General features: G+C 34.4%; 1 protein-coding gene across 1 annotated transcript in view; it reads left to right on the top strand.

The window, feature by feature from the left end:
* Positions 1-25252, top strand: part of AQR (aquarius intron-binding spliceosomal factor) — an 88290-nt gene that overhangs the window by 34085 nt on the left and 28953 nt on the right. The window contains exons 14-23 of the mRNA XM_090270383.1: positions 506-608; positions 3117-3237; positions 6269-6410; positions 9202-9380; positions 12965-13132; positions 14477-14646; positions 17702-17943; positions 19584-19730; positions 20497-20566; positions 22772-22882. Of these exons, the coding sequence (XP_090126509.1) occupies positions 506-608; positions 3117-3237; positions 6269-6410; positions 9202-9380; positions 12965-13132; positions 14477-14646; positions 17702-17943; positions 19584-19730; positions 20497-20566; positions 22772-22882 (1453 nt within the window). The remainder of the gene's footprint in view (positions 1-505; positions 609-3116; positions 3238-6268; positions 6411-9201; positions 9381-12964; positions 13133-14476; positions 14647-17701; positions 17944-19583; positions 19731-20496; positions 20567-22771; positions 22883-25252) is intronic.

Genomic DNA, 25252 nt, shown 5'->3' with positions numbered 1-25252 from the left:
CTTTCCATTCTGTCACACAGAATTTTTTAAAAACAGATACTAATTGTCCAAGTTTAATCATTTCTTTACCAAGGATATTCTTAAAACTGGGTTTTTGTGGGTTTTTTAAAAACTACATGTGGCCTGAAGAAGGCGATGACTACTTATAGTACTGCACTGCCTTGATCTGTGCCAGCAGTGTCACCCAGCATTGCTCTTGCACTGTCACTGTGTATGTAAAGACAGTGGACAAAGCAATGTCGTAGTATTACTATAAAAAGGGGTTGTCCTTGCAGACTCCCTGAAAGGCTCTCAGAGACCATGAGAGGTTTTTCAGAAGATACTTTGAGAACCTTGTATTAGGGGTTTAACTTTCATTGCTGATATTTTATATTTGCTACTCATGACATAGGATTATATTTGATATGTAAAACTTTAAGCAATATAAAATTACATGTTTCAGAAGTGAAGTAAAATAAGGTGTTAAGAATAAAATACTCTGATTTGAATATTCTCTATTCTGCAGTTCAAATACACTCCACCAGGTGGCATCATACCTCTGCTTGTTACCAACTCTTCCTAAAACTGAAGACACAACTTTTGATAAAGAATTTCTTCTAGAATTGCTGGTAAGTGCTATTAAAGTTCTTCAAATTTTCCATGTGGTTTTTCCTACCTATTTGCAGCATTCTTAAAAATGGAGATTGGTACAGATTGTTTTTTGGACTAAATATTGAATAAATAATTTCCTCTTTGAAAACCGGTTTTTCTAGTTTCTTTTCTCATCTTTTGGATTTCTTTTCTCAAATCTTTTACCTCTTAAACTGCTTTGTACATGAATTTATTCCAAGCAAACATGTATGAGCAACTTCTGTGTCAGGCACTGGGGATACATAGAGAGATGACACCGTTCCTGCTGTTAAGAGGTTACGATCACACTATCGTTTAAATATAGTACCTTGACTATTAAGCCATATCTTTATCACTAAAAAATTCAGGCATGTTTGGAAATAAAGTTATCACTAACTTAGTGGTTGAAGAATTCTAAGGGATTCCTCAATCATTTGGGAAATGATGGCTTTAACTCTAAAATGAATACTTTTACTGTGAAATTTTATTTTTTTAATATACTTTTAGGTTCATAGGAAAATTGAGGGGAAGGGATATATGTTATTTTTAACTTCAGTAAAATATTTCATAAAATGGATGAATATTTAACCATTCTCCTACTATGAAAATTTAGGTTGTTTACAGTGTTTATTATTAGAAATAATGATGCATTCCTTGTACACAACTCTGTGCTTATTTAAAAGATGAAAGCTGCATCCATATTATCCTCCAAAAAGTGTATGTTCTCACCAACAATATATTAAACTATGTCTCCTTAAGCTCTTAACAACATTGGATGTTATGAGTCATTCCAATTTTTGCCACTGTCAAGGGTAAAAAAAATAATAGCTTGTTTTAATTTTTTATTTCCTGACTGCCAGAAGGCTGAATTTTTTTCATATGTTTCAGATTTTTTTTTTATACCTATACAAACCCTGCACTATGGATATATGTATACATTTTTTTACACATGTGGAACAATTATGGGCACACCGTTTTGTGGCTTATATTCCAACCTAATAGTAGGATATGAAATATAATCTTCTACTATAGAAAGAAAGATGATATGCTAGTTTTGGTGGTAATAATAGGAAACTCTTTGTAGCAGGTGTTTTAAGCCTGGTGACAGGTGTGTAAATGCCATTTAGAGAGAATTCCTTGGGAACGGTTTTTCATGTATAAAAAATTCTTTATCAATATATTTACTTGCATGAAATATGTGTCCTAGGTCACAATCTGCCTTCTGTCCTACAAATCATTTTTATTGTCTCTGACTACAAGTGCTTTCTAAAAATTTCTTGTTCTATTTCCTAACAATGTAAAATCTTCTCTAGTAACTCAGGTTTTGAAGATTAACAATAAATCCTTAAAATATAAATTATTATACCAAAAGAACACAATTTTTGAAATTTATAGTGGTCCAGCATTACCTTACATTTATCCTTCTACTAAAGGATTTCCTTAGGCTTTGGATTCTTCTAAAATTCTAAATTATGAATAAAAAGTTGAAATATGGCCCTGGCCAGTGTGGCTCGGTTGGTTGGTGTATCATCCTGTAAACTGAAAGGTCGCCGGTTTGATCCCCAGGCAGGGCACATTCCTGGGTTGCAGGTTGGGTCCCTAGTTGGTGCACTTACGGGAGGCGACCGATCAATGTTTCCCTCTCACATAGATGTTTTTCTCCTTCCATCTTTCCCTCCCTTCCCGTCACTCTAAAATCAGCATGTCCTTGGGTGAGGATAAAATAATAATAATAATAACCTTTAAAAAAACTTGAAATAAGCATATTATTTAGATGATATCCACTACCTTTTTTCCTAAAATAATACTATCTCTACTGAAGAGAATGTGACACATTTTTCAAATATATCATTATTTTAGCATGTGTTATTTAGGCAACAAACTTATTTCAGTATTTTAGATAAATCCCTCTAATATTAACAATGGAAGGTTTCACAGAGAACATGAAGTCCAGCTCTCTCATATTGTAAATTAGACCGAGGCCAGCTTATTAATAAACTGTCCCGGATTGTTTAGCAAGTTAGTACAAGAGTGAAAACTATAACCTAGGACTTAGGGTTCCCATTTTTTTCTTAAATAAGTCAATGCTAAGTGCTATAGTTGTTAAAATCTTGGCATGTGCCAGGCATTTTAACACTATTTTACAGTATTCCATTTCATTTTCATAAGAAACCTGAGAAGTGACTGACATTTATCTTTCTCACTGGAAAAGGGAACTACGATCAGAGAGGTTGAAGTAATTTTCCCGGCTTTTACAAAGCTCATAAGCACAGGTACTGAGAGTTAGACTCAACATCTCTGTGATTTCAAAGACCACCACAACTGGCACTTCTTCATCTTTAATTTATGGGGGGGAAAATGGAAAAAGGAAGTAAAATTTCTTGTTAAGTGCTACAGTAACTGTAAGACATGAAAGATCTTATTTCATACTTTTGGTGAATTTCTCCATTAATTATTTTGATTTAAAAAAGATGCTTCTAACTTTCTGCCTAAACCTGTTCTTTTAGGTATCTCGTCATGAACGTCGAATTTCTCAGATTCAGCAATTGAACCAAATGCCTTTGTATCCGACTGAGAAAATCATATGGGATGAAAATATTGTCCCAACTGAGTACTATTCAGGAGAAGGTATGATAAAGAATTCCAGGATCCAAGTGTATCACGAAACTTAGTTTAGAATTCATATGTAACTGAAAATACTCCTGTGTACTATATGCATTAGGATAATTTTATGATACTCTCAAGTTCAACTTTCAGAAACTAGAAACTAGTATTTTGAGTGCTTATTATGATTTTTATTAAATTTAATCATGCGTGTGTGTGTGTGTGTGTGTGTGAGAGAGAAATATGACCATAGAGCAATGAAATTGTGTTGTAAGGAGACCTAATACAGGAAGTGTAGCTTCTCATTCTGTCACCATAATAGGCTTTGGTAGGTGGTGCTTTACTTTTCAAAGCCTTTTTCACAGGCTCTTTTTGCTATAGAGTCAAAGCCATTGTCATACTCTTAGTTTTGATTCAAACTGGTATTTGCTAGTTTGTTCACCTACCTATTTTAACAGATTGTTTCTAAAAGCTTTCACTCATCTCGAAGGATGAGAATTCACTACACTTGATTGTGTGCCAAAGTGCATTCGAACGCACTTTGAAGGCATATTTCAAAAAATTTGAGTACGTATTTTGAATAACAGTATTAGAAGAAATGTGGCTATTTTAAAGATATCACCAGTGTAAGTAATGGTACATTTATTCAAAAGCAAAACTGTTACTTCAGAGACATATCCTGAGCCATAATTGTAATAAACCCAGTATACTAAAATTGTACTGGATTTCAGAATAGACAATCTTCACATTTTTTAATGTTCTGACAATGGTTAATGCATTATTTTCTCACTTTCTAATTGTTCATACTAAAAGCATTTATGACCGCATATGTATGACATCTAATTCTGACTAATCAGTCCCTAAAAGGCACATAACATTTAGGAATATTTGTCTTTTTAATAAAAAACTTATGTGTCCTTAAAAATGTAAACAGTCTTATATCTAGCTTTTGATACTATTCAGTGATAGTGGTCTCAGTTTAAAATGTATTTTGCTTAATATAAAGTATTTTCTTTCATTCCCATGGTTAATGAATTTAAGTGAAAAGGAATACTTCTCAGAATTTGTCTTTACACTTTCCATAGAATGAAAGTATTTCAGAACAATATTAGTTACCAAGTGGCTGGACTATAATACAGCTGTTTTCAGAGACTTGGCTACATCTTGCATTTTTCATCATTGACCATGGATGGCACCATGCTGTGTAGCCCAATGTTTGATGCTGTGAAATAGGCAACGATCAAGCTGTTACTGCATGATTTGCAAGCTGCTTGTAGATCCCAAGGAATGAAACTAAGTAAAATTGGGATAGATATAAAAAATACAATATAAGAATTATAAAGAAAACCTTGGTGAAACTTTGCCTTTTAAAACCTTTTTATTATAAATAAACACAAATAGAGAAGCCACATGATATAAATATAGAGCTTTACTAATTACCCTAAGGCAAATACCATGAAACCCTGGTAACCGCCTGTCTGCTCTCTCAGAACCCTCCCACGTGCACCCTCCTGGTCACCGCCCCATCCTTCTACCATCCTTCTACCTGAATGTGACCATTTATTTCTTGGCTTTCATAGCCATCATTACCTTGTATTTTAAAAATAGTTTTATCACCCCATTGTGTATCCCTAGACTCAACAGTCAGTCTTGTGCATTTTAAAAAGGTCTTTTACTTTATAGGTACCCCCTCTATCCCTTCCTTTCCATAGAAGAACCTGCAGTATTTGATCTGTATAGTTTCTCATAGTCTAGACTTTTCTAAATGATTGTGAGCGTGCCCCTCTGCCCTTTTTCTTCATTTGTTTGGGTTTTTCTTGCAAATTGGCAGCTGGATGAAGACGCTCAATCAGGCTGAGGTCCTCTTTTTTTTTTTTTTTTTTTTTATAATTTATTTATTTGTTTATTTTTAGAGAGGGAAAAGGAGAAAGAGAGGGAGAGAAACATCACTGTGTGGTTGCCTCTCACTCATGCCGCCAACTGGGGGCCTGACGTGCAACCTAGTCATGTGCCCTGACTGGGAATCGAACCAGCGACACTTGGCTCGCAGGCCAACGCTCAATCCACTGAGCCACAGCAGCCAGGGCTCTCTTTCTTTATGGCAGGATTCTTGCTAGTGGTGCTTTTTTTTTTTTTCCCATCAGGAGGCACATAATATCTGGTTGTCTCTTTTTGTCATATTAGTAGCTGTTGCTGCTTAACAGCTAGATTTGTTAATTCAGTGAGCATTGTAAAATGTTGACATTTTAATCGTCTTTTTTTTTCTTAATAAAAATATGCTATTGAAGGAGATGCTCTCTCTCAGCCTCTAACCTGAAAGCAATTGAATTAGATTTTAACTCAGAGTTTACTAACATAAACATTGTGAAATTTTTATACATTAATGTTCCTTGCTTTTAGGTATGTTACTGCTTTGGTAAGTATAGATAGGGGTGATGAAAAGAATATGATATGCCAGTAAAATATATTTTGGCTTTGCTGCTGAGTGTTTGGTCACTTATTATCCAAAAGAAGTACTATCAAGTGAGGATAATGGAAAGAATATTATTTATTAATACAGCCAGAAAAGGGAAGTAACTTAAGGAACAAAATACAGTACAGTCAAGGCCTTACCCTTAAAGTCTAGTAAAAAGGCAAAGGCTGAAAAGAGCACAGTAGTAGTCATTGGAGATAGATTTACAGTTTTCTTGGTAATTTTGTCAGACTAATTTTATGGTGGCATTATTTATTTTGAGATTTGCCAAGTGTAAGTTAGGTGGAAAAGGAAGAGTTTTTGAACTACTTGAGACTGTATTAAAACATCTTCAGATGCTTTATAGAAGTACTGTTTACATGTTTTAATGAAATTCATCTTCTATTCTAAATTCTGAATATATAGCATTTGTTAACTTGGTTTCACTTATGTGTAGAAATAGGAATAAGACCTTATTAAATGTGCTGTATTTTAGACATCATTAAATTAGATTCTAACCAAATTTGCGATGCCTTTTTTATATAAAGGACAGATGTCTAATTAAAAAAATAATTCATATATGGTTGTTATTTTTTTTTTCAGGTTGTCTTGCTCTTCCCAAGTTGAATTTGCAATTTTTGACTCTTCATGATTACCTCCTAAGGAACTTTAATCTCTTCCGCTTAGAATCAACTTACGAAATCAGACAGGACATTGAGGATAGTGTCAGCAGAATGAAGCCATGGTTAGTAAATCGGTTCCCCTTGCAATGAAGAGATGCAAACAGTAACAGACATACTTCGGTCAGAAAGCTCATAAGTGTATTTAGAAATAATATACCCAGCATAAGATGCCCTCCAAAATATGAGATATTTACTCTTTGAGAAATTCTTCAGTGTAAATTAGAATAAATCAAAAGTACTAAAATATAAAATCTGCATATTTGGGGGTGGTAGTGGGGATTAGGAAAGATAAAGCATTGCTCTTGGGGCAGGGGGAGAAATCGAGAGAGGACTAGGGTGGGCAGTAGTGGAAGAGGAAAGAGGAGAGGGAAGGGGCTAGCCAGCAGCCTGTGCAAGGGCAGCGCAGCTGCGGTCCCTGAGAAGCTTACGATAAAGGAGCATTCCGCTGCCCCAACCGCTCTGTGACTGTCACACTGGTCTCAGCCTGTCTGAGGAACCTGGCAGGAGGTGAGGGGCACTTCTGAACACTGCTCTGAGTGGAACACTGGGAAGTCTTCCCTGGTCCTTCATCCGTCAGTTTCCTTGAAGAGACTAACTCATCAGCATTTACTTTTAGCGCCAGTTAAGTAGGTCTTGTTATTTGGGGAATTCATCTGGTTGAACTCAGCTCCCCACCTGCTCGCTCATTTCTTTAGATAATTCCTTTAGCTAAGAAAAAAACTTTCATTCTGATTATTGTAGGCAGCTCTGTAATATATTTGTGAAGGTTAGTTTTACTTTATAGATGCGACTTACTGTGTAAATGCCTTTGGTCACTATTTCATTCTAAGTATCAAGTTGGAGATAGGCTGTATATCACAAGTGACTAAACAAGTAAAATAATTCTGTAAAATGTATTTTTGTTTCATTACAGTCATACCACGCATATATATACAATTATACTGTATTCTGTATGAAAAGTGTAACACATTTTGAATGTGAACTGATTCAGGTACTTTCCAGGCTTCTCTCCTTACTAATTACAGAGCTACATAGACACAGTGATTATGATCTATTTTTTTCCTTTCATATTTTATTTCCTACACAGTTCTATTTTTTAATTAATTTTATGTGAATAGTTATTTTGGGTGAGACTATAAAACACCAAATAAAGTATTTTTGACTTAATAATCGGTTGAGTCAGTAGGCAGGCCAGCACTGGGAAATCTGTATTCCCACTGGCTGATCATCCCTGCCCACAGCTTTGCTGAAGTCATTGCCCATTGTTTGCAACCCGGGGGAGCGCTTCATCAGAAAGCTGCCTTAGAATTTATGGTTACGTTATATTTATATGCTCAGATTCTGGACCTAATTTTGTCCATTTTGCAAAGTAGAGATTTATTAACTAGTAGTTAGTTCATCAGATAGCATTTACTTATATTTTAAATGCCAACTAAAGCAGTGACACAGTTTTATGGTCTGTTAATAAGGGATTTTTTTAAACATATTTTCTGCTTGGGGGAAGATAATGTCACTTTTTGTAGTCAAGTTCTGATACTAAATTTTTCTATATTTTTAATTGCAATTGCCCATGATCAAAGTTTAAAAACAGTGAGATCTAAAAAGGGGCAGGGCTTCTTTCTGTTCCATGTGTTTTGAAGGTAGAAAAGTAGTAGAGGCATTTTTCTAATGATCAGGGTTTCAGACTGATGAATCTACTGAGCAGAAGAGAGGACGTGCCTATGAAACGCCAAAATCTGTACTTTTTAATGCTGATAAGTACTTGTCTAGAGGTGGGAACAGGGATTGAGTGCAGTTGGACAAGAGGAATTCTTTTTTAAGTATGATGGAAATGTTCTAAAATTGGGTTATGGTGATGGCTGCCTAATTCTGTAAATTAATAAAAATTACTGAATTATACATTTACAGTGAATGAATTTTATGGTATGTAAACTATACTGTAGTAAAGTCGTAAAATATGACAGCAGTGATAAAAAGTTATTACAAAGGGTTTAGACACAGGGTAATGCCTTTTAAAAATTGTCCCAGTGTGAACCAAGTCATTGGATTGCAAAATTTTTATTTTTAATTAGTTTTACTGTTCGATGTTATGAAGTCCTACAATTTTGTGTTATGACACAAAGCCTTTACTTAGGATGTAGTTATCTTTGTAAGCTGTGTCATTTTTGGCAGTACTTTCAAATATTGGAGTGTTGCTACAATTTTTATATTACAGATTTCCCAAATATACTATTTAATGTTAAAATTAGAGTAATATTTAGGCTAGTATAAGAAGAAAGGATGAGTGTTTGGATGTTAGTGGGTCTCGTTATTACAACTGGCTTAATTTTTTGTCTCCCCAGTCCATGGTAGCATCTTTTAAATGACTTAAATATTATACCCTAAAGAAGGCATTTGCATAGATATTATCATTTGCTTGTTTTTAATTTTTTTAATTCTAGCTTGTCCTAAAATGTTTTTGAAACAGCTTATCAAAATACTTATAGTACATAGGTAAAATTAAACAGTTGAGACTATTTTGATGAAGAAGGGAAAAGGATAATATAAAATAGAACTAGATGTGCTGGATTGTTTCAGTCTTTGACAAAATGGCTCAGCTTTTACAGACATAGAGATAACCTTTTTATCTGAGGATGTGGGGATGTTCCTGTTTCCCTTTCTTTTCTGGACATTTGCCTGTTTTGCCCTACCATATGTACTTCCTATAAATTGAGACTTAGGTTTTTTTCAAATGTAGAAATAAGAGTTACTAACGTTAGGGCTTAAATACTAACCAAACGTGTATTCTTACCAGTTTTACCTGTCCAAACGTTATATTTTGTTGTAGTAATCAGCCACGTCTTTGGTTTTCAGGCAGTCTGAGTATGGCGGCGTAGTGTTCGGGGGCTGGGCGCGAATGGCTCAGCCCATTGTGGCCTTCACTGTGGTTGAGGTTGCCAAGCCCAACATAGGTGAAAACTGGCCAACCCGAGTTCGCGCGGATGTTACCATCAACCTGAACGTCAGGGATCACATCAAAGACGAATGGGAAGGTAATTTTGCATTTCAAAAAATGGTTACCTTTTAAATTTTTAGTTTATTGTGTAGACTTTCACTCAGAGAATTAGCAGAGCACTTTTACTAAATGTTACCCTTTTAAACTCTTTAAGTTTTATCCTTAAATTTTGATTTAAAGAATGGCAATTGTCTTTCTAAATACTGTTAGTAAAAAATACCAGGGATTGGGGACAACTGTATTGAAAAACCAAGAAGAAAAAAGAAAAATAAAAAAATACCAGGGATCATATAAGAATGATTAAATGCCTTACTACTTTAATAAAAGCATAAGATGGCATTCATATCAAAGTGTTTTGAAAATTGCAGTTAGCAGAGCTGAAAATGTTTTAAATCTTAAATTTAGTAAGGTAATGTTTATGAACTTGTAGGATCGATGTAAAAAGTAAAAATATTAGTGTTCATTAAAGAAAGGGGAACACACAGCAGAGCAAGTAAGGAAAATTGGTATTTTTAAAAGATAAAAGCAACCAAAGCGAAGAGAATAGGGATGCATGCCATTTATGGAAATAAAGATATAAAATCAAAATTAGACAAACTCAAAAGAAATTATAGGGGGATCTAGCAAAACAACTCAAAAAGAAATAATAATAATTTATTTTCACCAAAGGGAGGAAGTCAGAGAATCAGTGAAATCCTATGTACTCAAAGGTAAATAATAGTTGCAGAAAATTAAATGAATTATTTTTTATATTTTTTACCAGGCAATAGGTAAGGGATGGGAGTTCCCCAATTAATGTTACTTAGGGGCACATATGTTTTGAGTTACTAAGTCAAAGAGAGTTAAAACACTGCTAAAGCCTGTGTCAGAAGTGGCACGTGTGCTGAGTTTTAATTGGCACTTTAAAATTTTCCTCCCAGCTGTCTGTGAGAGCGCTTGCTGCCTTGTTGTGAGAAATAGTAGCTAGTAGGTTTTATCTCCCTTCACCTTCTTAACATGCCAGAAGGAAAGGGATAGTCCCTTGGTGGTTCAGTTTTCAGAAATTATTGCTCTCAGTGTAGCTGTTTATAATGACAGGGACTATATGATATATTTATCACATAATTCTGAAGGAATGCTGCAGCGAAGCTGGCCATATGTTTTAACAAATGGCCACTGTAGTGGCTATAGTTTGTAACATATTTTGTGGCTCCAGATTCCTTCAAAAGAGGTCCAGTCTGATGCATTACACATCTAGAATAACATGTACCTTTATTATTTCTGAATCTTGAGAAAAGCATTAAGTTGCTTGAGAAGGTCTTATATTTGTTAACCCTTAGAGCTTAACGAGGTATTAAAATAAACACTGTTTTACATGGTAAGTAATAAAACTGAAATAACTTACTGGCTACCCATAGATGTAATATTGGAAATAAACTTAAAAAATACAGAAAGGTCCTTCACAGAAATTTATAGATGACAGATGACATGTCAGTCTGCATTACTGTGTTAAGGAAAAAAGGCTGTTTATCTAAACCCCTTACTTTGCACATTTCTATCAGAAGGACATCAGTCTTTAGGGAGATGAGCAGGAGCTCTTTTGTCTTTTAAACATAGGCCTCTGGTAGAATGAAAAATAGAATGAGTGACTTTGATGGGCAGGATAGAGAACAATAGGGTATTGTGGGAGAAGCAATTCATGTTTTGAGGATTGTTGGGGAGAAAAGTGTTTTATGGGAGGCCAGAGCCAAAATTTAGAGCCACTATTGATCACAAATAGAATAACCAAGTAGAAGTAGATTGAGGCAAAAAATGTGATGGATTGTAACAATATAATCAATAAAATATACTTAAAAAAATAAAATAAAATAAAATAAAATAATGTGATGGAGGTTGTATAAACAGTAATGAATATTATCTTGTAAAAACAGAACAGCTCTTGCTCTGGTCGGCGTGGCTTGGTTGGAGCGTCGTCCTGTAACCAAAAGGTTGTGTGTTTGATTCCCAGTTAGGGCACATGCCTACGTTGCAGGTTTGATCCTACCCCCAGTCTGGATTGGGACACATATGATACCCAGTGTGGGCATGTACGGGAGGCAACCAATTGATGTATCTCTCTCGTATTGATGTTTCTCCCTTCCCCTCTCTAAAAGCAATGAAAAAATGTCCTTGGGTGAAGATAATACATACATGCATACATACATACATACATACTTACATACATACGTAAAAATAGCTTTGAAGAGTTTAAGCTAGATACTATAAAATATTCTTCTTGTCCCTGCAAGAAGGTGTGAAATTCAGGCCCTTATCTTCTCCATACCTCATTTAAATTAAGGAAATTGAAATGCCAGATTCTGCTCCAAAAGGCACATTCCAAAATAAACTATTATAGATGGTTGAAAGGAGAGAGGCAGTTGAGTTCTTTGTAATACAGGAATTTTTAATGTCCCAAGGTAAAGTGATCTGCTTTAGGAGGGAACAGGCACTCATCCCTCAGTGGTGCCAAAAATCGACATTGGTAGGGACTAAACTACTTCTCAGGGCCACTTGTTCGGTTCTGAGACTTAGAAGTTTTAATGAGTCATGCAGATCAGAAGTCATAAAGGCAGTACAGGTCATAATAAAACAGTTCCCCTTAGTTCTCATGCTGCTGCTTCTCCTTTGCGTAGAATCTGTTGAGAAATAAAGTCATTATTATGTATCAAGAGTTATTATTTCTAGCACACTCGAACTCCACTCCATATTGAAAAAAAACAGAATGGTGCTAACACTGTTACCTGCATACTCACATTGCTGATTTGATTTAATTGTGTGTCTTGCTACCAAGGTTACGAGCACACAGACTGTTTAAATTTGCATGTATGTCATACACTGGCTAACAAAACTAAATCAGAAAAGAAATAAAGATTAAGTGGTATGACATTATATGCTTTGTGATCTAATTTTATGTTTCTTGTCTTCCATTGTCTACTTTTAATAGAACAGGGAATCCAGTTAAATTTATTATTTGGTCAGAGAGCTGAGAAAGCCATGGACTTTGGCATGTCTCCTATTTCTTGACATTCACTTATAAAAATTTTCAGTATTTGCCAACTGGAACTATATATATTCAGCCTTCTCGAGATAGTATCTGTAAACAGTACTATTGTGCCTTGATGAATTATTTTCGAGTTGACCTTTTTTTAGTGAAATACGCTTAGACTGTGTTGTTGGAATGACTGATGGATAGTTTAAACTGATGTTAGAAACCTGCTAAATATGATATAGATGGATCATACATCAACCATATTTTTGGTTACTTATTAAGAATGTTAAAATAAGAATGAAGACAAGCATCCAATTTTGGAGCTGTAGCCTGACTTGGACGACTTATTTAGTAATATATTCATGGCATAAAAATTTCAAATTTTAATATAAAGAAACTTTCATTTTAATTATTACTATCAAACACTTAGTAATAGAGGTTATAGGAAAGCCCATGAATGATTATATTACAATGCAAATGTAATCATTGACCATCTCTGATACCTTAAATTTTTTTTATATCTCTATTCCTAAGATAAGAGGATGAAAGTTTGCCAACAAAAGACTAAAAACAATGGCATTCTGATAAGTGAAAATGTCTTTATGTTTTACCAGGCCTTCGTAAGCACGATGTATGCTTTCTAATTACTGTGCGTCCCACAAAACCATATGGTACCAAGTTTGACCGGAGAAGACCTTTTATTGAGCAGGTTGGCCTGGTTTATGTCAGAGGCTGCGAAATCCAGGGCATGCTGGATGATAAAGGACGTGTCATTGAAGACGGTATGGTGATCTGTGTTTTTGAAAGAGTGTACCTAATGATAAATTTCTTTGCCTTTTATTATTTTTGCATCTTAGGTGCTATTTTTAGTTTTTTTTTTTATATACTAAGTTGACACAAAGGAGTATATATAAAATATGTGGAGAGTACCTACCATTCAGTTTTAGAAAGAAAGAACAGGATTTCTAAACTTCTGTGTTAGATACTAGAAAGGTTAGAATCTTTTGAAATTATCTTTATTTAAAACTTCCTTTTATAATGCTTTACAATATTGATTTTACAAAACCTCTGAAAGTCTCTTATAGTTGTTCAGTGATATAATTGCCAAAATTTTTCTTCTTAAGTTTTGTTGATTTTATCCTTTTATAGGAATGGTTCTCAACTGAGTAAAGCACTGCCCTAAAGCTTGAAATGTGTGGTGGTATTTACATTGTCAAATGACTGGTGTAGGGATAGGGGAGGGTTAACTACCACTGTTTGCTGGTTGTGGACCAGGGATGCTAAACATGTAAACAGAACTATCTTGTAGAAAAAATTATCCTGCGTGGGGTGCCAGCATTACCCCATCTAGAAACGTCACCTTACACAGTTAGTCAGCAATTTGAGTTCTTAGGCTTATCGCTAATTGTCCTTTGAAACTTTTATGTTGTCCTGACTTTTTTGGTAATACTAATAAGTTAAAACTGCATCCATGTCCAGTGCTCATTTTATAATTTGTTTACTAAACTTCTCATGGAACTTAAATTAGTTGCTATTACCTGTGATTTCAAGATTGCACCATTGCTAAACTACTGACAATTAGGCCATTTTTATCACTAGAATAAAAGAGAAGTAGGAGAAGGGAATGGCGGATACTTAGAAAAAAACATAAGGCCTCATAATAGGACCAGGGTTGGAGATGTAAGGCAAAAAGAAGACCCCTTGAGCTTTCAGCCATTAGTATATGAAATTTCCTTTCATACTAGTGATATTAGGTATGGAACGCGGAAGCTCAAAAGATTGACCAGCTAAGAACAATAGCTGTAAGTGATGGACAAAAGTAAAGTTCTTTGACTTTTGAGGCTTCAATTTTAGTTGAAGTCATATAGAAACCATTGGAATTCCTGGCATCGCATCATAAATGTTACATCACTATTCTGGGAGGAAACAGTAAGAATTTAGAGAAAGAAAATATTTTCCGCTTTTTAGAATTTGAAATGGATGAATGGAAACCATTCTCGTCAGGGGAATGACTGGAGTTAAGTCTGGACAGTTTACTCATTACTTCCAGAAAAATAATACTGCTAACTTACTTTGATATTTGAAAAGTATATATTTTGTTTAACAAACACTTTCAAAATGTTCAGGACCTGAACCTCGACCCAATCTTAGAGGAGAGTCAAGGACATTTAGAGTGTTTTTGGATCCAAACCAGTATCAACAAGATATGACCAACACTATACAAAATGGAGCAGAAGATGTGTATGAAACTTTCAATATAATAATGAGGAGAAAACCAAAGGAAAATAACTTCAAGGTAATTTTTGGGCTATATAACTAAAAATATTGCATGATTTGAAAAACTTGAGACATATATAGATACTGGGTTTAAATAATTTGATAAGAAAATAATGATCACCGCTTTTTGATTCTAAAAAGTTCTCTTAGATTAAATATAGAAACTTAAGGAAATTTCTTCACTAAATATATTTTGTCTTTTGATGAATTTAGGAGCTTAAAATATAAATTAATTCATACATTATATTATTTTTTAATATATTTTTAAATATTTATTGATTTTTAGAGAGAGGGAGAGAAAGAGAGAAACATTGATTTGTTGTTCCACCTATTTATGCATTCATTGGTTATTTCTTGCATGTGCCTTGATCAGGGATTGAACCCACAACCGTGGTATATTGGGATGATGCTCTAACCAGCTGAGCTACCCAAACAGAGTATAATTCATGTGTTATTTTAAAGGTCAGCCTCCTTCCTTGCTTTTTGTTTATTAGATATTCAGTTTGTGCCCCATTAAAAGGTGAAGAATACTGCTTGTTTATTTGTTTACTGGGACTTCTTTTATGAATCGAAAGTAGGTGTACTTCCAGATCACTAAGAATACTGATGTGGAACCTTAGGACATTGAATCACTGTATGGTATAATGTGTTTATACTTTACTCATTAGTGGGAAAAGGAAGGTTTGGAGGTTAGAGAGTTTTACTTTCATAGTAACTTTGTGTGGAGTGGAGTTTTAGTAAAGGAAGATTTTAAAAATTATTATCTGACTTATAGATAGAAAGCAAGATGGCAGCTATGCAGAGGTCAATTAGGGAGTGGAGGGACCCAGCAAAAAGGACAAAGGACTCATGGACATGGACAACAGGAAGGTGATTGCGGGAGGGAGGGGGTATGAGAGGGATAAACGGTAATGGAAAAAATACCATTTAAAATAAATATTAAAGATAAATAAAAATTATTATTTGAAACTATTATAAAACTTAAGCATTGAGCACTTCTAGCATTTGGTAACACTAGCTTTTGCACAAATGCCTTTTTTTCTTCCTCCACCAAACACAGTGCTTCTTAAAACATTATCACTTGATTACCTTTTTTACTCATTGTTGTAATTAAGAGAGAAAACCTCACGTACAAGGGAATTTATCCCCCATCGCAGTCTGGTGCCAAAGACAAAACAATGGAAATGCCCTTCTCTGTGGCCTCACACTCCACATCCAGTTCATCGATCTGTCCGATTGGCTTACCACCTCCACTGATGCCATGTCCAAGCCACCTTCATCTCTGGCATCCCTGCTTCTGTTTTTGACTGGTATTGTGCTAAGTTACATGGAGCTAATAAAGATGAGTAAGATACAGCTTATACCTTTAGGAAGCTTAGATTACTAATAAGGGAAATTAGAAATATAGACAGCTACCACGAAAGCTTAGAAAGTGCCAGAAGCCATAAGAAGGATGCAGGTAAAAGTGTCCTGGAAATTCAAAGAGGCATTCAGGTTCTGATCCAAGAAAAAGGAGGAATGATTAAATTGCCTGTTTGGGAAGGGGAGAATGCTTTTTTAGAATCTTTGGTGTTTCATTATATACCTGAGCTGGATCCCTCCTTTATTTCCTCTCTCTCTTCCTGTTTGTGCAGTGTCCTACTCTGGATACTTTACTTCCTGCCTGAATAGTTTCAAAATACCCTCCTCTGTTTCCACTCCTATTCTCCTGGTCGTCTGTCACCAGTCACCTGTTTTTCATATGCCTCCACTGATCATTTCACTCTGCTTCTTAAAACATTTCTGTGACTTGACATTAATGATGACATAAAGCTTTTTCACAAATCCTTTACTGGAGCTAAATTGAAATGCCACTATTTCTCCAAGAAACCTTTGCTAATGTCAGAAGTCTCCCTACATCCATCTCTCAACTACCTCGAATTGTGTTCCTATTTTATTTTGTAGTATTTTGTACTCTTTGCCACTTTCTGCTGCTTTGCATCATTGTTAAGGACGTATTTTATCTTCCTACCACAACCATAATTGCCTGAAAGAGTAGAGACCTCATCTTATTCATCATGTGAATGTATTTATTTGTCTGTTCTTCCATTTACACCTCCCTTATTTAAACTGTCCTATATTCCTGCTCTCATGGAAATTATATTCTACTGGTGATTAGATAAATGATAAACAGGTAACCAAGTCCATGAATAAGAGAATTTCAAATAGCGGTAAGTGCAAGAAAATAAAACAAGGCGATGTGGTAAGAGTGTGGTTTACGTACACTATCCTGTTATTTTGTTATCCTGTTGGGTTGTAGAGCATTTACAGTCTAAAAATGGCTGGTTTGGTTATTTTATTCTTTGAAATTAACAGCCTAGCCTTCTGATTTACATATGTAGGATAGAACATTTTGTTGAAATAATGATTGGAAAGTCTAAGAATTTGCCTTGGCTTTTAGTAATTACTTTTGACCATGTATATATTAACTACTATAATGTCCTTTTGTTGTAGTCTTGATTCTTTGATCCTGAAATTTTGTTGCACATTTTATTTTTATCATTTTCATTTCTTATTTCTAACACTGCTAACTTTAATGTTTCTAAATTGTGATATGAGGCATACATTAATACTCTTTTGGTTGTGTGTTCTTCACACTGAGGAATGTGAATTATATAGGGAGAACACACCAGTAGTTTCTAAAAGAAAGCATTTTCTTTAAGGGTTTGATCTATAGGGCTTTTTGTGTTTTGTTTTGTTTTTTTTCTGTTGTGTAGACATGGTTGAAGTTTTATCCTACCCAACAGAAGTCAAGTGGTCAACTCATTAATAACATTCTATCTAAATGAACTCTTAACGGATAAACTGTTCTTGCTAAGTTTGGTCTTTCGTTTAACTCAGTGTATGGTATCAGCTGAAAATATAGCTGTTGATTCAGTCTAGCCAAGCACCTGTCAGCAAAAAATAGCTTCTTGCCCTGAAACACTTGGGAATTGTGGATGAGTGCAGCCAACTCTGCATTCCACGGAAGTGCAGATGTTTGGGATGTCTTCTTGACACGATCCTTTTCTCCTTTTCTGTTCGTTTACTGACAGGCTGTGCTGGAGACTATTCGGAACCTGATGAATACGGACTGCGTGGTACCTGCCTGGCTGCATGACATCATTTTAGGTTATGGGGATCCAAGTAGTGCACATTATTCAAAAATGCCCAATCAGATTGCCACCCTGGATTTCAATGATACATTTCTCTCCATTGAACATTTGAAAAACAGCTTTCCTGGTCATAATGTTAAAGTAACTGTGGATGACCCAGCTCTGCAGATACCCCCTTTCAGGTAAAGTCAGAACTGGATATAATCCTTTCAAGCTTTCTATAGTCAGTCTGAGTTAGGCCATTAGAATTGTAACTAAAGTAAGTTTTGAGCATTTGTATCTGGATTTTGTTTGGGCAGTCTTTACCTTTACCATATAATCACTGGGATAAATTTATTTTATTTGACTCTGTTTCTAATTATTTGTGTAGTAGTTATTTTGAGACTACATAAAAATAGCTTATATCTTATAAGAGATCAGGAAATGCTTGTCTGAAGAGCACTATATAAAAATAATATTTGACTGAAGAAATATGTATGCATATTATGTGTCTGATATGTTTCCAAATTAATACACATAGCCATGTGATTTTGAACTTTATTTTGTTTTTAAGAAAATAAATTCTTTTTTTAAACATTGCTTGCTTTCACAAATTTTAAATATTTACAATAGAGTTATATTTAATGTTAAAGGAGCTTTGGTTTTAAATTTTGAGTAGAAATAGAACAAAGTACCTGAAGCACTGATTGCTCTTCCCTGAATTTCATCATAAGAATTAGTGGCAAAGTACTCAGTGCACCTGTGGGTGGTAGGAAAGCGCTTACTTTTTTAGTTGGAAATTAGAACATACAATTTTAATTGTTAAATATAAATATAATAATTCTACATATTAAAATCATGCATCCTTTTAACACCTAAACCTAGTCTTCCTCCATATTTTCCAAATCCTATTACTGGCATTGTTTTTGAGGCCTTTTACTCCTATAATGCCTGCTATGTCTTGTAGACTCGGCCTTAGGGATACATTTTTTTTTACGTCATTCCTGACTGCAGCCTCTCTAGGTCCTGCCTCTCTCTCCTGATTTGAACCTATTACATGCTTTATTGCTAGAGTCGTTCCACTCCCTGGCTAAAAAACAAACTGATTTTTCCTGTTGCTTGTCAAAATAAGGACTGACCTCTTAGCCTCTTTTTTTCTTAACATTTTAGGGAGTATTATCTATCCTTTCAGAATGGGAAGAAAGACTGGAAAAGGTGTACATAGAGAATGTTTTAGTTTAATTTTAGGGTATGCATTGGCTTCCCCAGGTACCTAATGGAAGTTGCCTCCTGAGGTGTCCCTGACCCCAGGCTAAGAACTTCTGCCTTAAAGGGTTGATATTCTGAAGGTGTCAAAACAAGGCGCCAGCCTTTCTCTCTAGCCTTATTTTCTCTACTGTGTGCTATACTCCAACAGAACTGGCTACTTGTACTTGACCTTCTGTGTTACTTCTTTCTTCCTGGAGTGTTTTTCCTCCCATGTTTATATGTCTGACTTCTTCAGAACTCATCTTAAGATTTCACTTCTCCCATGAAGCCTTTTCTTAATTAAATGAAGGACAGTGTGCAAAGCATTTTACTGCTTTTGTGACATATGTATACTCATCGATTAAATGGGTTTTTTTTTTTCCTTAATCAGATAAATTTCTAATCTGAACACCCTTAACACATATTTTAGTGCTTTTAAATATGCTTTATTCAAAATTTATGTATAGATAGTGAATTCCTTTAGGTCATAATGTTTATTAGCCATCTGATTATTCTCTATACAATGTCATACACAAGAAGGTACTTGATAAATCATTGTTGATTGTAAAAGTGAACAAAAGTTTTGATCTTGTAGGATAACTTTTCCAGTAAGAAGTGGAAAGGGGAAGAAAAGGAAAGATGTAGATGGGGAAGATGAAGACTCTGAGGAATCAAAGACCTTAATAGTTGAACCTCATGTTATTCCTAATCGAGGTCCTTATCCTTACAACCAACCCAAACGGTAATTTTACTATCTATTCTAATTGTAATAATGAATAATAGTTTCCTATTTCAACTGGATTTGTAATATTTTTTAATTTTCTGATTCTTTAAAAATCCCAGGAATTTTCTGTGCTACGCCGTCTTTCCTTCTAGTGTATCAGTTGGCTGAATAGCTCAGAGATTTTTGGCCATTCTGTGGTCATATTACAAAAAGAAATGTTTTTAGGTACTATAAGAAGTAAATATTAGAAGACTACCATAACTTGAGCACAGAGTTCTTACTTCATGACCATGTGTTACAGATAACTACTTTATGTGTGTACCATAACTAGTAACGGGGCATTACATTTTGTGTTGGATTGTGAATCAGAACTTTGACGCTCCAGATGAGGTCTGGGATGGGCTTAGTGTATTAAAAAGTAACTGCAGTCTTTTCTTTCCACAAGTTGCGTTCAGTTTTAATCGATCTATGGAAGGGCAGGTATGAAGAGAGTCATTCAAAAGAGATTGGTTCAGTCATATAAGATGTAAAACTTATAGAGATCTGCTGTACAGCATTGTGCTTACAGTTAACAATACTATACTATACATTTACATTGTGTTAAGAGGGTAGGTTTCATGTTATGTATTTTTACCACACACATACAAAAAGGGCCAGAGTGAGGTGGGAAAAGAGCAACAAGTGCAGAGCAGATATTCAGGACTCTGGTCATTGTTATTTAAATTTTTACTAAATGTCGTTCATCTGTATTTTCAAACAACTTTTAATCTATTCTCATTTGCAGTAATACAATTCAGTTCACTCATACACAGATAGAGGCCATCCGTGCGGGAATGCAGCCTGGGCTAACTATGGTAAGAGCATTATTGTTATGCGTGTTTTTACATGGATTCAGACCAGGAGTAAACACCAGGTTTTTAGTGTCTTCTGTTTAAAGCACAAAAGCCTAACTTAAGTGTTTCTAAGAACTTGCGACATCTTATGCATATGGAGACCTTGCTACTCATTTTAGTATTCATTAATAAAGCTTTATTAGAACATAGCTATGCCCATTTGTTTATACATTGCAACAGAGATTGGATGGGCCACAAAGCCTGAAATGTTTATCTGCTAGCCCTTTACAGAAATATCTGCTAACAGCTGATTTAGACGTCTGTTTAATTTCCAACTTTTTGGAGATTTTCCTGTTACCTTTCAGTTACTGATTTCTGGTCTAAGTTCATTTTGGTCAGAGAACATACTTTATATGATTTCAATTTTTTCTTTTTTTAATTTGTTAAGGTTTGTTTTATGGCCCAGGATATGATCTCTCTTGGTGGATATTCCATGTGCACTTGAAAAGAATGTGTATTCTGTTGTTTTGGGTTGGAGAAGTATCTTCTATATATTGATTAGATTCATTCAGTTGATAGTATTGTTCAGTACTTCTCTATCCTTGCTGATATTCCACCTAATATTTCCGTTGATTACTGAAAGAGGAATATTGAAACCTCCAACTATAATTATGTTTTGTCTGTTTCTCCTTTAAGTTCTGCCAATTTTTGCTTTATGATATGTATATACACATTCAGGGGTGTTGGGTCTTCTGGGTGAATTGATGCTTTTATCATTATGTAATATCTCTCTTCATCACTGTCAGCTTTCTTTGCTCTGAAGTTGACTTTGATATTAATATAGCCATTGTAACTTTCTTTTGAATAGTGTTTACATGATATATCTTTTCCCATCATCTTACTTCTGACCTACCTATTATATTTGAAGTGAGTTTCTTGTAGACACTATGTAATTGGGGCATGTTGTTTTATCCATTCTGGCTGTCTCTGTCTTTTAATTGGTTTGTTTAGACCCCATGTAATGTACTTACAGATGTGTTTGGATTTAGATCTGCCATTTTATTGTTTATGTTTGTTCCCTTTGTTTTATGGCCTTGTTTTTCCTTTCTTGCCTTCTTGTGAGTCATTTGGATAGTTTTTAGTTCCATTTTTTTATTGATCTATTTTGTTTTTTTATTTTATCTAATGTAATTATTCTTAATGGCTGCTCTGGAGAATTAGAGTATACTTGCTTAACTTTTCACGGTCTACTTAGAACCAGTATTTTGTTTTTAGGTTGAATGGAGGATCCTGATCTCCATATAAATCCCCTTACCTTCTTTTATGTTGTAAATGTCATATGTATTACATATAAATACATTGAAAATGCCATCAGCAATGTTACAATTTTTGTTTGCAAACATCAAACATTTTAAAGAATTCCGGAGAAGAAGAATCATCTATTATTATATTTACCATCGGTCCTTTATCTAAAGTTTCCTCTAGTATCATTTCCTCCCTGGCTGAAGATTTTTCTTTACCATTCTTAAGAGCAGGCCTGCTAGCAATGAATTATCTTTGGTTTCTTTGTGTGAGAATATCTAATTTACCTTCATTCTTTAAAGATGCTTTTCACTGGATATATAATTTTGCTTTGACGTTTTTTCCTTTCAGCACTTGAAATGCGTTATTCCACATCCTTCTGGCTTTCATGGTTTCTGATGAGAAATACACAGTTATTTGAAAGACCCTTTTGCTATGTAATGCATTATTTTCCTCTTATTGCTATTAATAATTTTTCTGTTTTGTTTTCAGACATTAAATTACAATTTGTCTGGGCATAGATTTCTTTGGAATTATCCTCTTTTGGGTTTGCTGAGCTTGATTCTGTAGTTTTATGTTTTTTGCCACATTTGGGAAATTTTCAGCCATTACCTCTTCAGATACGTTTTCTATACTGCATAGTTCTTTCTCTTTTTCTAGGACTTCAGTGACATGAATGTTAGACGTTTTAGTATTATAGATTCATGAAGCTCTGTTTATGATTTGTTTTGTTCTCTTTTTCCTGCTTGTTATTTAGGTTGGGTGATTTCTACTGATCTATCTTGATTCATACATTCAGTCTTGTCCATTATGCTATTGAACTCACCCAGTGAATTTTTTTAAACATATTATCTTGCAATTTTAGATTTCCATTTTCTAACAATGTGATAATTTAGTAGTTTGCTATGTGTCCCTCTTTTTTAGGTTGTGGGCCCACCAGGTACAGGAAAGACAGATGTGGCAGTTCAGATCATATCCAATATATACCACAATTTTCCAGAGCAGAGGACTCTGATTGTTACTCATTCCAATCAGGTAAGAGCGAGAGCACGCACAAGAGAGAGAGCATGCACATGTACACATATGCACATACGTATACCCATAAATGTATAGAGTGGACCTGGAGGGAGCTAAAGGAGTGAAACCATAGTGGCAATTTCTGCTTGTATGATAACCTGATCATAGGTACACAGGAAAGGCTGAAGAGTATAGTGTATATTATTGAGTTGTTCTTAGATCATTACTAGTCATTACCAGACTGTATTGAGGAAAACGTAAAAACAATCTCCTCTTTCTCTTGAGGGGGGCAATTATGGAAAAGCTAAGAAGAATATTTAGATATGTAGTCAAGTATTTGGATTAGATTAAATTAACTTGCCTTCCCCTCCTATCTTATGTGCTAAGCTAGAGCTTTTACTTTGAGATTGAAAGCATTAATAGCATTTTTTCTGCAAGTAGAACAAATATTTCTAAAATATTTAAGTCTAAGCTGTATTAATACTGGATTGAATTTTAAATATGAAATATACAAATGAATATCAATATTACTTGGACTATTTTAGGTTGCATGTTTAATACATAAGGCTTTATAAACAGCTAAAACAATACAAATTCCTTTCTTGTAAATAATGGCTTAAAAATTATTTTATAACTACTTGAGTGATGTGATAGTTGTTCTGAAACTGTCACTATGATAGAAAGGAGAAAAACAAGTAACATTTATTAGTACTCATGTGAAATGTGATAGGCAGTTCTCAGAACATCCTGAAACAGCTTATGAAACTTGCATGGTAGTCTGAACCTCTGAAGGTACTTATGTTCTCTGAATGTATGTTATTAGTGATGATTTTAGTTGATCTGTTCTGTAAAGAGTTGGTTTACAAAGAAGCACTGGGTTTTTAGAATGCTAAATTTCATTTATTCTTTTTTTTTTGCCAACTTTCAATTTCTTTTTCTCATACAAATTGTTTATGTGATTCATCAATAACGTAGTAAATGATTTTTCAAATCAGCTATGTAAGCCAAGTTTCAATTTATAGGTTTTACAAATCAATACTATTGCGTTCATTCTCTTATCATGCTTTTATGTCTTTGAAGTTTATAGTAATGGTGGCATATTGTACTGAAATTGTACATTGAAGAGGGTTGATTGAGATTTTATCTTTATAAAAGAAACAAATGTATAAAGACTTATCTTTTTGTACTTGATAAAATTTAGTCTAATATTTTTCTATTTGTAAATTCTTAGAATGAATAAAGAATATGTATTTTTTAGTCAGTCTTGTCATAACTTGATAATGACTTCCTATAGTATCCTCTAATAATGATTGACTTGCATAACACAATTATAGAAAAGGTTATTTTGTAAAAATAGCCAAAGACTTACTGATTCCTAAGGGCCTATTTCGATCATCAAATCACTTTTCTTTATGTCTGTCAAATTGTTGATTTTTCACAATTGTTTTGTTTGCTAGATCTCAATTTGCACATATAACTAAAGTAATTCTCCAATATCACTAACTCACAATGAAATCATGAAGCTTTTTCTGAGATTGTGGTGTGGCAGTATTTTTGCCCTCTAAATCTATGTAGTTCCTGAGTTTATAACAAAGATTTGGATAGTGAGTAATTTGATGTAGTGTGATCTCTTGGGCCTCCACTTTGGGCTGAAAAATATTAAGATTTTGGGTAGTGGGAAACTTTTCTAAAAATTTATGTTTGTCTCTTCAGTTTCTGAGCTGTAATAGCAAAGGATATTTATATTTACGTTATATAACCTGGATATTGATGAAATTGTATGCTGATTTGATGGGCAATATTTATATTTACATTATATAACCTGGATATTGATGAAATTGTATGCTGTGATGGGCAATGTTAATTTTTAAATTATTTTTTTATTAGTGTATATCCTATACTATGAAATTTTTCCCTTTCTGAAAAACCTTGTAACTGTGAATGTTTAAATAATAAATAGTAGGACTTGAAGGAACCCTAAATAAGACCATTTCACAGGTAGAAATGTGTGACTTCGGAATGGCTTTCTTTCATCAGAAGAGTTTGCACGGAATGAGTGCTCTGCTTGCTCATTGTTGCATAGAGATCTTCAGACTTTCAGCCTGAAGTTTTCACACTTGGTCCTCTTGATGTGTTCCACCTACACACGCACCACCTGAGAGTCCTTCCCCAACCACAAAAACTTTTAAATTCTCTGCAACCCATGGGGATTTCGTTGAGTGGACTGGAACTTAGTGTGGTTATTAATTATTTTAGTAATTGTTATTACTTGAGGGAAATAGAAACTGAGCCCAAGCTTTCGCGTTTCATAAATTAGAAGCGGAAATTTAGTGGTTAGATGGTTTTTATGGTTTCCAGTTATTCATTTGGCCAAGCATATATAGGCAG

The sequence above is a fragment of the Furipterus horrens genome, unplaced genomic scaffold (assembly GCF_987537825.1).
Source record: "Furipterus horrens unplaced genomic scaffold, mFurHor1.1.pri manual_scaffold_3, whole genome shotgun sequence".
NCBI lineage: Eukaryota > Metazoa > Chordata > Mammalia > Chiroptera > Furipteridae > Furipterus > Furipterus horrens.
Note: the sequence above shows the minus strand (reverse complement) of the source record. Positions and strands in the feature narration are given on the sequence as shown.